Genomic DNA, 15,834 nt, shown 5'->3' with positions numbered 1-15,834 from the left:
GTATATATGTACGTGTCTCGACACGTATGTACAATCAATATGATCTATATTCTAAATAATTTTCTATAAATAAAATTTATTGTCTAATTAATATGGCAATTTAGTGAAATTAATTTTATCAATATCAATATGAGTAAAATATTATATTATCAGGGCTGCTAATTGCATTTCTTGGCTTTAATCGGCACACTTACAACTTGGTCTTAACAACTAACTTATAGGACATTTTTTAATACTACATAATTAATCCTACATACATGAAATATAAAAACGAAGTAAAAAAATACTAAAATAACTTTTGTTGTTTATTTTCCAAAACGTGTCGGTGTATAAAAAATATGTATATAGTGTTACTAAATTCAGCATTTCGAAAAACAATCTAATAGAGCATGTATTTATCTTACACAGGAATATTAATTTGTTATTATATCGCTAATGTCAAATGCACCTCCTGTTTTTTTCTCAGCTTGACTTGCGTCGTGAAACAAAGTTATAGCCAGCAAAACTACTTTATTTTGCTGTAACACATATTGTAGTTTGATTCTAGTATTTTAATTTGTGTACATCTAAACAGGTTGTTTTACTTTCTCTCCTCGATAAGAGGTTGCGATCTTATTGCTCATGTGCGACCTTGACCCTCGCGAAAACATCGTCTTACCGGGAATTCGAAGGACCAGCGAAACACTTTAAGGACGCCAACGGTATAAGAACAAGAGAGAAACTCGCACTTGTATTAGTCCATCCATCTTACCCATAACAAAATTTTTGCTGGGCATGTTCTAAATTATACAAAAAACGGATCTTAATTTTACTGAAAAATCCAAATACATATCAATCTTATTTTTTCACCCAGATTTATAAGCAAATGTTTATTTAAGATTTGTTCGATTCTCATCTCTGATAAACGATCTAACTGTCGACATGCTTATTTTCTTATGTCTAATGTTATAAATAAAGAGAACATGTCTCTATTAATAGTAGCTATTTATAATTTATAATTTTACATTTTCTACGTTTTGAGTATTTTTGTTATAAAGAATTGTTCATTTATTCATTACAATACTTTTAGCCATTATGTTTACTTCTAAAATATAAATTGAACATACTAGATAATTATTACCAAAAATAACATTTAAAAATACAGTTAAAAACCCCTGTTCGCAGTCATTTTAATATGAGGCAAATCAACAACACTCAAAAGTTTAACTGTATTATAAAATTTATTCAATATTTAATTTTTGTTATATCCGATAATTATTTAATTGATAAAGGAATACATAAAAAAATAACTTAACACATAATAAGATTATGTGTACACTCAGTGTACATCACAGGAATTCAAATGTTGATATATATTTTTAAATAATGTTGATTAGAGATGAACTAAACGCATTTTTTATTTTCATGATTTTATTTTCATTTATTATTTTAATATTTTATGTATATAATAAAAACAGCATTTTCATATATATAAAAATACATAATATACATATTTACATGTTATATATTACAAAATAATAGTCAGTGTCTAAAAAAATACATAATTCAAATGTAGATTTTGAACGGTCGTTTACGCATATAATAGCATAATTTTTTTTGTTAACCAATTTGTAAAACGATCTTCAAATTACAGTAATAACAAAACGAAAAATCTCAAGTGACGTACAAATATTGACTAGGTCGAATTTATAACACTGTACATAGAGAATTATGCTAAATATTAACCATGAACATCTATAAATTATTACTATAATACATTTTGTAAATATTTATATTTTTAAACAGGCAATGGTTTTATTAATAAACAATTTGGACGGACATTTTTATTCCGTGACGCCCAATCCTTTTATAATAATTATCAAACTCATCTACACTCCTTGACCATCCAAGTGGAAAGGGTTAATTTTTTTCCAAACACCCAAGTATCACAAATCAAGTATTCGTTGTTCAAATGACTAGGACAAAGGCGTATTATTACATATTTTTTCAGGAACTAACAAATCGTTTTTTATCATGGAATTCATAATTGGCACATTCGATTATATTTTATTACAATGCTAAAACGATCAGGTACGATGTTGTCAAACGTTTTATTAAAAGCTCATCAAAATATTATCGGCTTAGGCAAATATGGACGTTTTTGTTTCCGTTTTTTTAAAAAATAACACACATTTCTTCAACACACAACAAAACATTCATACACAGGCATTTCCATTATTGTCATTCAAGTTTTGTACAATTTAATTATAAATAAATAATCAATAATATTAGCGCTAAACAAAAACGAATCACGAACCTTCGAATTATGAGCAATCGAACGGGAGATTATTAATCTCTAAAGTAGACATAAATTAACAACTATTTTTAGATAACGAAAGGGGAGGTTATAGCAAAAGAGAAGTTGGCATCACTGCATTTGGCCGTAATGATACTTTTGCACGAGCATGGACAATAAGTGTTCCCCCTCAATCTGTATTTTTAATTTTTGTTATTTTATGTCTGCGTTTCGTTAATATGCCACAATTAAATTATCAGTCTAATAATAATAATAATAAGTAGCGTCTTACTAGGAATATTGTTACCGTTTCAAAGAATGGTTACAACGATTCAGAATTAAACATCATCACGACGCTTTCTCAGCTTCCCCTCGGTTTGTATAGTCTTGGAAACGCTTTCTACGCACTCAGATAAAGTCGGTTCGCCTGAGTCTTGATTTTCTTCCGGTTCGTCGTCTTCTCCTGTGGCTACCTTCGATAAGGCTAATATATAAGAGCAGGCTATTCTTAAAACCGATAGCTTGGATAGCTTTTGGTTGTGGGAATAAGCCGGGATTGACTTTCTAAGAGTTTCGAAAGCCGCGCTTATAGTGTGTACTCTTGTGCGTTCCCTTGCATTCGCTTCTATGCGTCTTTCTCTTGTCATATTTTTGTAGTTGCGCTGTTCTCTCGGTGGTGCTGGAGGAGGAGGAAGAGAGGGTTCGGATCTTGTTGGTTGAGTCGATTTAGCCAAGAGAGCGTCCACGCTAAAGAAAGCTTTCTTTTCAGGAGGCACTGTCGAAGTCACAGCCGGATGGGGCGGTACCCTCTCTATCAACACGTCCCAGTTGTCCTGTTCTCTATCGCAGCTCGATCTCGAAGCTTCCGCTTCCAGATCCGGATCGAACCTGATCCTCTTCTTGAGCGGCGCAGACGGATATTCGTCTTTGCATACCAATCTGAGCGGCTCCCCGCATTTTCTCTTGTTCTTGCCTAGCTTCTGAGCCACGGCTCGGCCCATCTTGAGTCCGGAATCATCAGAGTTGGAGCGGTTGCTCTCTTCTGACTCGTCATCTTCGCCTCCCGAGCAAAACCCCGCGTCCTTCTCCAGCGCGATCGGCGAGGGCACATCTGCAAAGAAGAAAAGCGGAATGTGAAACTGGTGCACAAAACAATTAGGCTAGCCGGGGCGATAAATAAAAATGCCTATTGGGTGGCGGTGGGCACTGAGCCAACACAGTTCCCAGATGTTCCAATACATAATGCCGGCTTGGCAGCGGCGCCTAGCTCGTCCTGGGCACCCGATCTAAATTGCATCCCAAATCGAATTCCTTTGTGACGACTCGACGCCAGGAGAGAGGCGGATTCGAGACAGAATAAATTAAATTCAAAAATAACTGCCTGGCCTTCCAAGTGTAACAATTATCTGATAATGCAAAAGGTCGCTGTGTTATAGCAGAATTTAAAACTTAAATGAATTTATGAATGTTTGAGAACAACGTTAATGGAACTGTAATAATGACTAATTGAAGCTTCTGACGACGCTGTCTGACTGGATTTTTTATTTCGTTTTATAGTGGGCACTCTCTTTTAGCATCTGGACATCTGGCACAACTTGTACAGGTCCAGATGTTTTATCATAATAACACAATCCAGTGTGCACACTGCTAAACTAATGGATGAGAACCGTTTTTCGTCTCTCGAGTTCTTGGCATATCTTAACATATTATGTATTTAAAACATAATACATTTATTAAATTAACATTCGTAGAATTTTTTACAACAAAGGGGCCAATTAATGCATGGGTGACACAGTGGCAGATTATTTTCAACTTTTATTCTTAATGTAGTAAATTTGGTTAAACATATTTACTGTGACAGTAAACATATATAAAAAAATCAATTCCAGCCGTTGATATTTTATTTATTTCTTTATTATTTTGTTTGTCAGCTATTGGTTGTTAAAGCCATGACTGTATATATTAAAAACATAATCGAACTGTAAATAAAGGGAGGAAATGACAACCTCCGTTGTTGTAGTACACAAAGATTGTGTTTTTCATAATTAATAAGTTTTTCGTGTTTTTATAAATTACAATTTTCAGAATGTTTAACTACAAATTTAACTACAAATAACGACTATATTCAGTATACAATGTTTTATAGTAGTTGTGTATATTATCTATTTATGTTATTAGTTTTTCGCTAGAATATGTTTTTTGTCAATTTTATATTGTATGTATATAGTACATATATATTTTTAGTCATTGCGGAATTATAAGTATATGGAACGTATATCCGTATCGTATTAATGGTAGGGGCGTAAACCCAAACTTTCCATCTCTTTCTCAATTATGATTAATTATGAAATGGATAGCTCTCGAACTGACTGTGTTAACGCAAATAGCGTATAGAAAGATGCGATTCAGGCTTGTCGCAATTACACCAAATGCTCAACTGGGCATTTTTCTGGTAATGGGTAACATACTAGATGGCTTTTTGGGCATTTTCTTAACTGGCAATATTTACAGCAAACGTAAAAAGGCCACATGGGTACAAATAAAAGTAAAAAAACGAAGAATTTGATACTAAATAATAAAAAATCAAAACAAATCTACTTGATATAAGTTTTTAAAATTTAAATTATTCCATAGGTTATATTACATTATTCATCTTCAAGAACTCGAGTCCTTGAATTTAATTAATAATCAAGATTTATTTGGGGTAAAAATTAAATATTGATTTAATTTTGGTCTTTATGTATATGTTCATATTTTTACAAAAAATACAAAACCATAAAACGAAATCAGATATTTGGTAAAAGCGTTTTTCGGATTTAAAACGCATTAAGACTAAAACCGCATCAAATATATCTAGACTTAAACCAAGGCATGGATAAAAATGTGTTTAAATCGTAAATTGAAGAGCCAAGAGCAAAAAAATCTTTACCAACGGTCAATAATGATTATTATCTTACAAATTCTTATACAAATTACCATTTCACACTTTACCACTAATACTTGATTTTTTAGCCAAAACGCTGTAGCGAACGTATTCATCACATATGGCCATCCTGCGACTTTATCTTATTTAAAGAGGATATTAAAAGAACAACGTTTTGAGATCATAGAGTAGATAAAGGCAAATTATCCGGGTGATCTGAAGACTACAAAATGTGTTTATATCAAGTACTTGATTTAAATATTAAAAATGTATTTTATTTGACATTCGATGTGGATAATATTTTTTATTTGGCCCAAATTCGTCCATACGCGTGACGTTGGCACGCCTGCCTCGAATATCCATACAAAACAAAAGCAGCGATCGCGTATCGGCGGCTAGCGGACGGAGCCAGGTAATGCGAAGCAGCGCTAACGAAGTCGAATTCCTAAATTTAATAACACCTTTTTACCTGTTGTGTTGTTATCCCGCCGATCAGATAAAAGGCGACGGGGGAGAATAAAAAAGGAGTAGAGAGATCTTTAGAATCTTGACAGTTATGCGTTCGGCGTTTGGGCCACAAAGGGGCCATCGGTTCCACTTTCGCGGCTCTGCGGCGCGAAGGTCGGCCGCTCGGGGTGAGAACGTCCCGCGGCGGACGAGGGTTAGGCGGGCGGGGCGGGGGGTGGAGGGGAGGAGGCGCCAAGCCGCAATCGCCGCGACGCGACCAGCTGGCGGCGTTTGGACCCACACACGTTCGATATTCAAGTGCTATTTTATTGTCTGGGTTAACCTGTGCACTTGCAACGGGCGCATTCCTACGCTTTATAACATTGATCTTAGTTTCAAAATATTTAAAAAATGCGCAATTGAACACTTGGTATCGTTGCAACAAATTTAAGTCCCATAAGATAAAAGGGGCGGGCGTCTCTAGTGCTAATCAATAAATAGCCAAACTTAGATGAGATTAAATATGTAATATTTAGGTTGTGTCTGTCGATTAGCTTAACGGTTGTTCGCGTGGAGGACTATTGTCCTCCACCTGGTTGAAAACATTTGATAAATTTTCAAAAATTAAAGTGGGATTCTTAGAGTTTGCAAATCATGAGATATTTTTCTACTTATTAAAGGTTTGCTCTTCATCCGTGCATGTCTGAGATCGTTAATTCAATTAAACTACGCCTGCAAAACAATATTATACGTATTTTAATACACTTTATCGCCAAAGTAACATCAGCACAAAGAGAAGAATAAGTAAATCAACGAAAAGTTAAACACTGCTTTAATTACACTCAACAGTATGCGTATCACGATTGATTAGATATTACGTTCAAGTATCGACTATCGATAATTTCTTTAAGTAATTCTGTAGTATTAGGTATTTTAAAAAAAAATCCATAAAACAAGCTTGAATTCTGCATTGAATTCGACGATTTTGCTAATAACGTTTATATGAAAATATAATTCAGTATATTTTTAATCATTAAATTGGCGATTTATTTGAAATTCTGCTGTTTTTTTTAATTTTTCTCAAGTTGTCTTTTAATTGAATATTGTATTTTTAATTATTCACTGTTGTTTCGCAGATTTGCTTAATATAGAAACTATAGCAATTTTTAGTAGCAATTTTTATCAAGCTAGACACTACAACATATTCAAAATTTTACAAAAAATAAATATATGAAAGTTACATCAAAGGGCAATATTTCAAATATAGAGTTACTGGTTTAACCGCGTATCATTGATGACCGTCTAGCCTTTAAAAAAACTAATTTTCTTGTTTATAAAACCTCCCATATTATTAGGCTTTTGCCTATTAGAAATTATAGATTTACTGGATGATACCAAATATATTTGCAAGGCTCTAAATTAATCCATTCTGACAAGTTTTAAAGTGTGATTTTCACATCCAGATTATGTACAGTTGCTTCAAAAATGTATACATATAAGACCCAAAAGTCACAAAGTGATTCCAACGTTTTTGTACCATAACCCACTTAATTGCTTAGTCTCGGGATCTGTGATTCGCCTCATATTATTACTATATCTAAGAAGTTTCACCCCAGTTCTTCAATGAAAAACTGAAAAATTTACAAGAGGTTGCTTTTCTGTTCAACATTATTTTAAACACTATTATTATCAATCTCAGTCGTTTGTTAAATAAAAAATATATTAATCGATACTGGCAATCTATATATAATATTTTATAGCACAATTTTTTTAATCTATTAAAGAGGTGTTATGTAGCCGAGTCGTACATAGGCAAATCGATACTTATTTTTGAGAAAGACCTCTTAAGTTTACGTTACATTAACCAGAGGGTATACGTTTTTTTTACGAAAATAGCAGACACATATCCTTCGGTATTGCCCACTTCAGACCCTTCTCAAAAAATTCTACGACAAATAAATAAATTTATTTATTATACCTAAATAGAAAAACCTAAAATCTTTCAGTCGTTCATTTTATTCATCATCTTACAATCCAAAATCAGCGAATACATATTTGGTAATACATATTAATTTATCGCTTAATCACAGTGGTTTAATTGATATTATTTTCCATAATTAATGAAATACATCTAATGTTTAATTGATAAAAAAATCTGAAGATATCATTAATTTTTTTTTAATGTTCGGAAACTGAAATTGGATCATCCCTTTGTACTCAATAGCATTTATTTACCGATAAATTGTGTACTTGCTCAAGGAAAATTCTCGAAATTCTCTCACTTCTGATACACTATGCTATTTTTTATTATTTTAATATATTTTATAAAATATTATAAATTATTAAATAAGAAAATTAAATACAATCAAATTGTTTTTGCACATGATTAAATTTAAAAAAATGTAATTTTAGACTAATATTCAGTATAAAAACTTCATTCAGATGAGAAAGAATACAAATTTACAAAGTCAGAATAATACATTAAAACCGATATTATCTCAGCATCTAATCACACATATGTATATATATACATATTATATTATATATATACCAAATCATTTTAGTGCCAAGAGTCTACATATAGTAATATATATTTGCATGTAATACGAAAAATTGTTGCATCTGCAAGTAGGAACATCTGGGAACATTCGCATCAGCATACTGACATGACAGTTAATTAAATAATTACATAACAGTAGTCACAGTCAAGATAAAGAAGAGTGAAATTAATACATGACAACATGATATTATTTTTGTGTGGTAGGCAAAATTTAAAGCACGTGACGTTTTAAATTCTAACATATTTTTGGAATAAGAAAGAAAATATTTTTATTTTTGATTCTCCACAAATATTTCATCTGAGCATCACACACATGTGTGTATTATATCATACAGAGCCATAAACCTAATCGAGCTTGACGCTGCGTCTACAATGTTGTATTTATGTTTTTTTGCTCTCTAACAACTGGCGTCTTCTCTATTCCATATGTTCTTCGCATTCCAAGAATTGCGGCATATCGACTGATAAATTGAAACAAAAAATGCGAACGTGTATACGCCGCATTACGCTCGCACCGAACGGTAGAAGAACGTGGCGCCAGTCTCTACCAGGGGAGAATCGGTTAACATTTATTATTTACATTGACATCAATTAAATGCGTGTATAAAAAACACGAACGTGTTGTGTTAACGCGCCGAGCATCTATAACGATAATGAGATTATTCATAGGCGAGTAACGGAAGAATCATTCAGTATTTGGTACTTGTGACAGAATACCTTAAAAGTACATGGGTAGAAAAAAAGAAGTTCCTTTTTAGAAAAAAAACACTTCATTCTTTCTACTGTCCTTTAGCTTATGGAAAACAATTCCACAAATGGTTTATGCTCACTCAAATGAACTATTACATAATTGAGGCGTTGAGGATAGTAAGGGCAAATTCAATAAATATATGTTTCGAGATAATTGACTACAAGATAATTTAAGTGTTTTCAAATATTAAGGAATCTAAATATATTATCTATATAAGCATTCTAGTTATTTGGTATTTTTCATTTCTCGAGAAATGAGAAACAAGAATTTTTCAAGAATTATCAAAAAAAATGATAAATTAAAACTATATGTAATATATATTATGTGGTTACAATAATACAATATAATATTGTATATATCGCTATTAACATTACTGAGAAAAAGTGTTGCAAAGAACAAACTTCAATAAGATGATGATTTGTTTTAATGGACGCGAATAATGAAAGGACTTTACGAAAGAATTTTGTGCCCCCGTATTTACAGCCGAATCGTAGAGAAAAATGTCTGAAAAAACAGGTGTTGCTACTTTACTTGTTAAATTTAAATAAATAATAGGTGAAAAGCTTCATTTTAACTTAAAAATGGACCGCATTGGATTCAATAAAAATACAGTTTTTGTCCGGTAAAAGCTTTCAAAGCCGCATCTGGCACAGACCCACCCTTTCCTATGCAGTATAAAAATATGCAGCCATTGTAAATCATTTAAAAATATTCGTACAAATTTAATGTTTAACAATAAGGCTGTAATAATTATATTACTCTACCGGTTTGATAAGGATTATTATGAAATAATAAAAATGAAACATAGTTGTGTTCGCCCTTAATATTATGTACGCATAATATATTATGCAATTTTACTTTAAAACATACAAAGAACATTTAAAATATTTTTTTAGAAGACTATGAATAAAATAACGTAAAAAGCAAGTATATATTTTGGGAGCGCAAGTTAAATACTAAGGCTTGCCACTTAATTTTTGACCGCTCGCCTAAAAAATATAGTCAAATCATAAAAAAATCTATGATTATTTTCCGTATAGAAAATATCGATATACAGTTTCATTATCAATGCAAGGACATTTAACCAATACATTATTTCCTCTGCTTTGTGATTCAAGGAAATAATAGTATTTTACTCATAAATTGTCGTGCAGTGAGAATATTTTTATAACTTGTACTTGTAATATAGATTAAAAAATAACACAGGTCAACAAAAACTGATGAATCTTAATTTTGATTCATTCCTTGTTGACATTTACGTGAATGGTTCGTCTGATTTTATAAAATATTTCATAGGATAGATGTCATCAGGAGTTTAGGGCAGCCGGCGACTATTTTGTGCTCATAAGAGAACAATAAATATAATTTAAGAACAGCAAAAAAGCGGAGTTATTTATGTATTTTGTTATTACTGAAGGGCTCCTGCACAGTAGAAAGTAACAATCGAACAAATTTGCTTTGCCAAACAAAAACACGAGGGAATCTTTAATTTTAAACAACAGCGACAAAGATTACAGCGCTTTTCTTAGCGTTAAATTTGCTCTTGTTATCTTATTACTGTAGTACAAAACATTCGAATCTTTATTACCCAGTTAGAAAGTGCATATATCGGCAAATGTAATTGCGTCCATGCTTTTTACGTGCGTTCGTATCGAATGCGTGTGTGGCAGCTCATTATCGTCCGCTCGTTTACCACTTAATAATCTCACGTGGGCGCCGACGTTCATTACAGGAAACGAGATCAGGTTTAGAACACAAGATAGCGCATCTGTTCGATGCGATGGGCTTTTGAACCGGCCGCCCACGCAGAAAATCACGTGCGAAACGTCTATTCTTGTTTACAAAGTGCGCGTTTTGTTTTCGCTCTCAGCCGAAGCACCAAAAGGCAACAGACCGCTGCTTCTCTGGCCGCACTTTCGGCTTTACGGACAACAAAACAAACGCCACGGTCCGAATGATTGACGTTCGCGCCGATGACTGATGCGGTATGCCTTTGTCTTTCCACCTTTGTACGTCGGCAGTGATTATTTGCGCGAGTGATCGGCGCCTCGAGTGCTAAGCGTTCAAATTGAGAAAATCATCAAAGAACATTGCTTTGATTGTAAAACGGAAACCTAGGGTTCTATACACGAAGTTCAGTTAGAATGACACAATGAATATTTCATTGTTAAGGGTGTGCAGCACAAAAAAATATATAAAATTTTCAACATGTGCAAGGTCTATGGCATGACACTTCACAATGAGAGTATTTTTGAATCAAATTGTGAAAAACTATGGGTGGTAGCCCTTACGGTTTAATGTTTTTATGAATTGTAAACATATTTCATTGATTGACTCGAAAAACTTGACTTGATTAAAAACAATATAAATATTTGCTATACTGAAATTAGATATCTGTCGCTTGGAAAAGTCCTTGTCAGATTGTTTGAAGACGAGAAGAACTTGCCATATTAGGCGATGCCACATATGCCATCGCCTCTTTGAGAAATTGTTCATAGATGTGTAAATCGAGATTGATACGTTGTAACTGTTAGGCATCGGTTTTGACTTAAATACAAGTTGAAGATGATACCCACGTACTGGCAACACTGTACTTTGGATATGTAGTATGTATGTAGTGCCTCGTTCTTAAAAAAATATGTATTTGCCACAGAATTCACACAGTTTTGAATATTTGTTGGAGTGACAGAAAGACGTAAAGGCGTAACTTCAAATTTTGGGCCGCTTGAAAAAAATAATTTTCTGAATAGTTTTTTTATTTATAAAAAAAAGTGTAAAATCAATTTCAAAGGTGACTAGATTTTTAAAATATTAAAATACACTAAAACATGCTCCCCACCCCGTGGTTGCGGGGTCTGTAGAGAATTACGCCTCTGCACCATACTTAACATTATTTAATGAATTTGAATGTTTAAAAAAACACTGATTTATTTTATCGCATGTAGAAAGTGTGGCATATATTTTAGGATACTGCTGTGCATTTGTAATGCATGCCTGATCGATACGACCAACGAGACAAAGTTCGTCGCTATTAGAAATGACATTGATGAGTTATATTCGCGGTTTCACTTTAATGCGGTCAATAAAAATAAAACATTTTTTAATATATGTATTATACATATAATATTTAGATTTAATTTGAAAAAAATAAACAGGATATTAAATAAGGGTATATTTTAAAAAAAACTACTGCTAGATACGACTTTGATAATAATCATTTTGACAAAGGAGGGGGGGTAAGATCACCCCCTCCCCGATAATTTTTTTCAGAAAAATGTATGTCATTTAATGAAATCGAAATATTAAAAGTAATTATTACTGACTGGCCATATTTTGCCCCTCCCTCGAGAAAAAACTGGAATGAAATCCTTGATTCTTAACCAGAAATTCTCGGATTATTCTTCAAATAAAATCGAAAAAAAAAATGTCTCGAATATATTTTTTTTAAATATGTCTGTCATAAGAAAATATTTTTTTAAATATGTCTGTCACTCGCGACAACCCAGGTAGGAGGTCGGGTCAAGCCTCAGTGCCATAAACTTGCTGCGGCCTTTTTACAGGGCAATTGTCGCATGAATGCACAACAAGCGTTGTGATTTTATTAAAAGATAGCAACGAAATTCTTACAAAAATGATTTTATTATACGCTTTATAGATAACCGCAAATAATTTATAAAAATGTGCTGTAGAGATGGGATTTATGTGGAAAATATTTTTTTAATTCAAGATTGTATGACAAATCAAAAATTAAAAGTTGGATTGATATTTTCATTCTTTTCTCACAAGAATCATAGATATAAGTAAGACTTTTCTGACCACTGTATTACATTCTCGTTTATAAGTTAATTTATAAAATATTTTCACTGTGTGATCACTTCAAATAAAATACAAATTTGTGAGACTTCAAAGTAAATACGTAAAATAATAATTTATTTTGTAAGGTAGATAGTGATGCTAATACAATTTGAGTAGAAAGCTCACGATTAAATGATAAATTGTTAATTGCCATTTATTGGTGGTACAAGAACAATACTGGTTATGATTGGATACAGAGGGGGAGAGAGTGAGAGCTTGATTAATTATAATTATAATTTTTATAGAAGATCTCTCGTTTATTTAAAAATGATGGCCATCGCAGTCGATTGATCTTTCTGGAACGGAAGCTGTGATGGTTAATCGATAGGCGTTAATCGTTATCAAACCAGGTGCTCTCCGTAAATTGATCATCATAAACAAACGAGTTTATGCCTTGGAATTTAAAAGCCCGCAGCCATGTTTTTTCGTGTAAATGTCGCTGATTTAGGTTTTTCATTGATTAGATTTTAATTTCTAAAAAAATAAATTAATATTTTAATTTATTTAAATCGAAACTATTTTTACGTTTAGAAAATATTACCAAATATAGCCAAATATTAGGAGTATCCAGAAGAAGAGACGTTTTTTTTTCAATAAAAAAAATATTTTACAACCTTCTTCCATCGATCAGGCAAGTTTTTAATCCCACAATTGTGAAAACTGTGAGTTCAAATATTTTAACGTCACTAACACTATTATTTTTACTATCTAAATAATGTTTTAGAAACTTAAATAAATGGTAAAATGATGGTGGTATATCGGGAGAATATGGAGGGTGAGCAACAGTTTTCCATCTAAGAGCAATCATTTTTTCTCGCGTGATTCTCGCAATATACGACAGGCGCGTCGCCTTGTTCTCGTCGCTTAATGCGCGTGGAACCCACACGCATTGTTTACACGCTAGATCATGAATATATTGTCTTATTCATGCGATCTGGTTCCTAAGATCATACCTAAGCCCATGTAGATTAAAAATATGGATAATCTACTGAGAAATTCCATAAAAATTCGATGCTGTACTAGGGAAAAATTGTATCGATTAATCGACTCGTTAGACCAAATGTGACAAAAAAGTTTAACAAAAGTTTCAATTTCCGCCATTTTGGGTATTAGAACGGTTTAGATTCCGCAGAGAAGAAGGCCATTCGCAGGTGAAGGGGTTTGTTTGGCAGGTGGCGCCGGAGCACCTGTTGCGCCAGGTACACGCACCGACCGCTTTTGCTTCTGCTCCTCGTACCTTTTCACCTGTTCCACCGATCTCGACGTAAGGTGGACCATTCTTCTACTTGCACAATCGTGCAACGTATCTTTTTGCTGTGTTACCTTACGCTCCGTTATGAATGGGGTGCGTGCATATTTTATAACACCATCGCAAATTGATTTATGCCACCGGATTATAATGCAATTTTTATTATCGCATAAATATGAAACAATGTGTCATTCAACATAGAGATTTTAAACCAGTGGCCGCAAACCATATTTTCAGTTGACTAATTCAAAAGAATAATAATAAAGTAAGCGCACAAAAATGTGTTGCGTTCTTCCTGTGAGTCATGTTTTTGACATAAATATATTTTTAGAACTTTCATTAGGTCAAGTCCAAAATACAAAGTAAGTCAACTCATCTCGGGGGAAAATAAGCAGAAGAAGAAATACAAATGTCGCAAGTACAGAAGTACACTAACCCAAACGAATTAATCTAATGAAAGTTCAAAAACTATTATTGCTTTTAGAACCTTCATTAAGGACGGAATAGCGCAGTACGTAACGCCTCAGACTAGTAACTCTGAGGTTGCGGATTCAAGCCCCGGCAGCGGGATTCAAATTTTTATTTATAAAAAAATGTGCTATTATTAAAAAACCGACCCACATCTACTAAGTGTAAATTATATTACACATAATAATTTATAATTAAATATATAGATGTCACTGATTCACAGAAGTTCAGTCTGGTGGTATTATTCATTATATCTGATTAATTTTCTCAGTTGGTACAGATTTACCCCGTTGTAACTCATTGGGCCTACGCCTGTTAGGTTACAACGGAGATTTAAAAATAAAAATATACAAATAAACATTAGATTTGGTTTGGGTTTGAACAGCAAATAGACGTTTCGGAATTGAAATTATATAATATTTTCAGAAGTATGAATATAATTTTACTGGTCAACATCAGTGAAACTTTTTTTATTCACTGCACAGATATTAAAAATAATAAATATAGAAAACTTTATTTTCAATTTAAAATTACCAATAAATTTATATAATATAAATGATATGTATTACCTGGCAATAAAGTATGCTAGCGATAATTTGTAGCCTATAATTTGTTTATGCGATCAACGGTGGTAAACTGCTAACAATTAATTGCTGGCGATACACTTTTCGAACCCCTTCTCAAATACACGCCTTTTAAAAATTATTTATCACTGATTAAATATACTCGATTTAGAAATCACAGTCAATGTAGTTGAAAGGTAGAATGTTGGTATCTATTTTTAAACTAAAACTTTTCTAAATCGTTTTTTTTTAAATTGATATAGTGTGCATTTAAATGTTTACAATAAATCACATTTCCACTGTGAAAGGATTTGGAAACTAATAAAAATATTTAAGTCCTAAATTGAGTTTGTAGAAATAACAACCTTCATTTTGATAAAATTGTGTTCATCTTTTGCAGCTGCAGATAAGTTCCAAAAACTACTGTATAATATCGAAATGAATATATTTTGTTGAAAAAAATGTTATAAAAAATATTTAAATATGATCAATGTGGAGTAGTAAGTGATTTGAGTCCTCGTCTTCTTCAATGCAAAGTGATCCAAATCAATGTACCATTGAGTGCATGTGATTTTGTATTCTGTTTGTAAGTAAAACTATACACACAGTTTCAGTTGCGCGTGAAACGAAAGGGTCACATGCAGTCAGGTGACGTTTCGCCATTAATGTTAACACCATCGTCACGGTCGTCAATCGCAACGAGCCAAACGCGGCAGGGCAGGTGTCGATCAGAACGGGGGCAA

At 32.7% G+C, this 15,834-nt stretch overlaps 1 protein-coding gene across 6 annotated transcripts in view; it reads right to left on the bottom strand.

Moving 5' to 3' along the window:
- Positions 1 to 1,978: 1,978 nt before the first annotated feature.
- Positions 1,979 to 15,834, bottom strand: part of LOC148237392 (uncharacterized) — a 34,283-nt gene continuing 20,427 nt past the window's right edge. For all 6 annotated transcript variants that reach the window (XM_088181449.1, XM_088181448.1, XM_088181450.1 and 3 more), the window contains one exon: positions 1,979 to 3,386. In XM_088181449.1, the coding sequence (XP_088037575.1) occupies positions 2,614 to 3,276 (663 nt within the window). In that variant the 5' untranslated portion in view covers positions 3,277 to 3,386 and the 3' untranslated portion in view covers positions 1,979 to 2,613. The remainder of the gene's footprint in view (positions 3,387 to 15,834) is intronic.

This window comes from Plectrocnemia conspersa, unplaced genomic scaffold, assembly GCF_051122295.1.
Source record: "Plectrocnemia conspersa isolate PC_06_02 unplaced genomic scaffold, ASM5112229v1 ptg000002l, whole genome shotgun sequence".
Classification (NCBI taxonomy): Eukaryota; Metazoa; Arthropoda; class Insecta; order Trichoptera; family Polycentropodidae; genus Plectrocnemia; species Plectrocnemia conspersa.
Note: the sequence above shows the minus strand (reverse complement) of the source record. Positions and strands in the feature narration are given on the sequence as shown.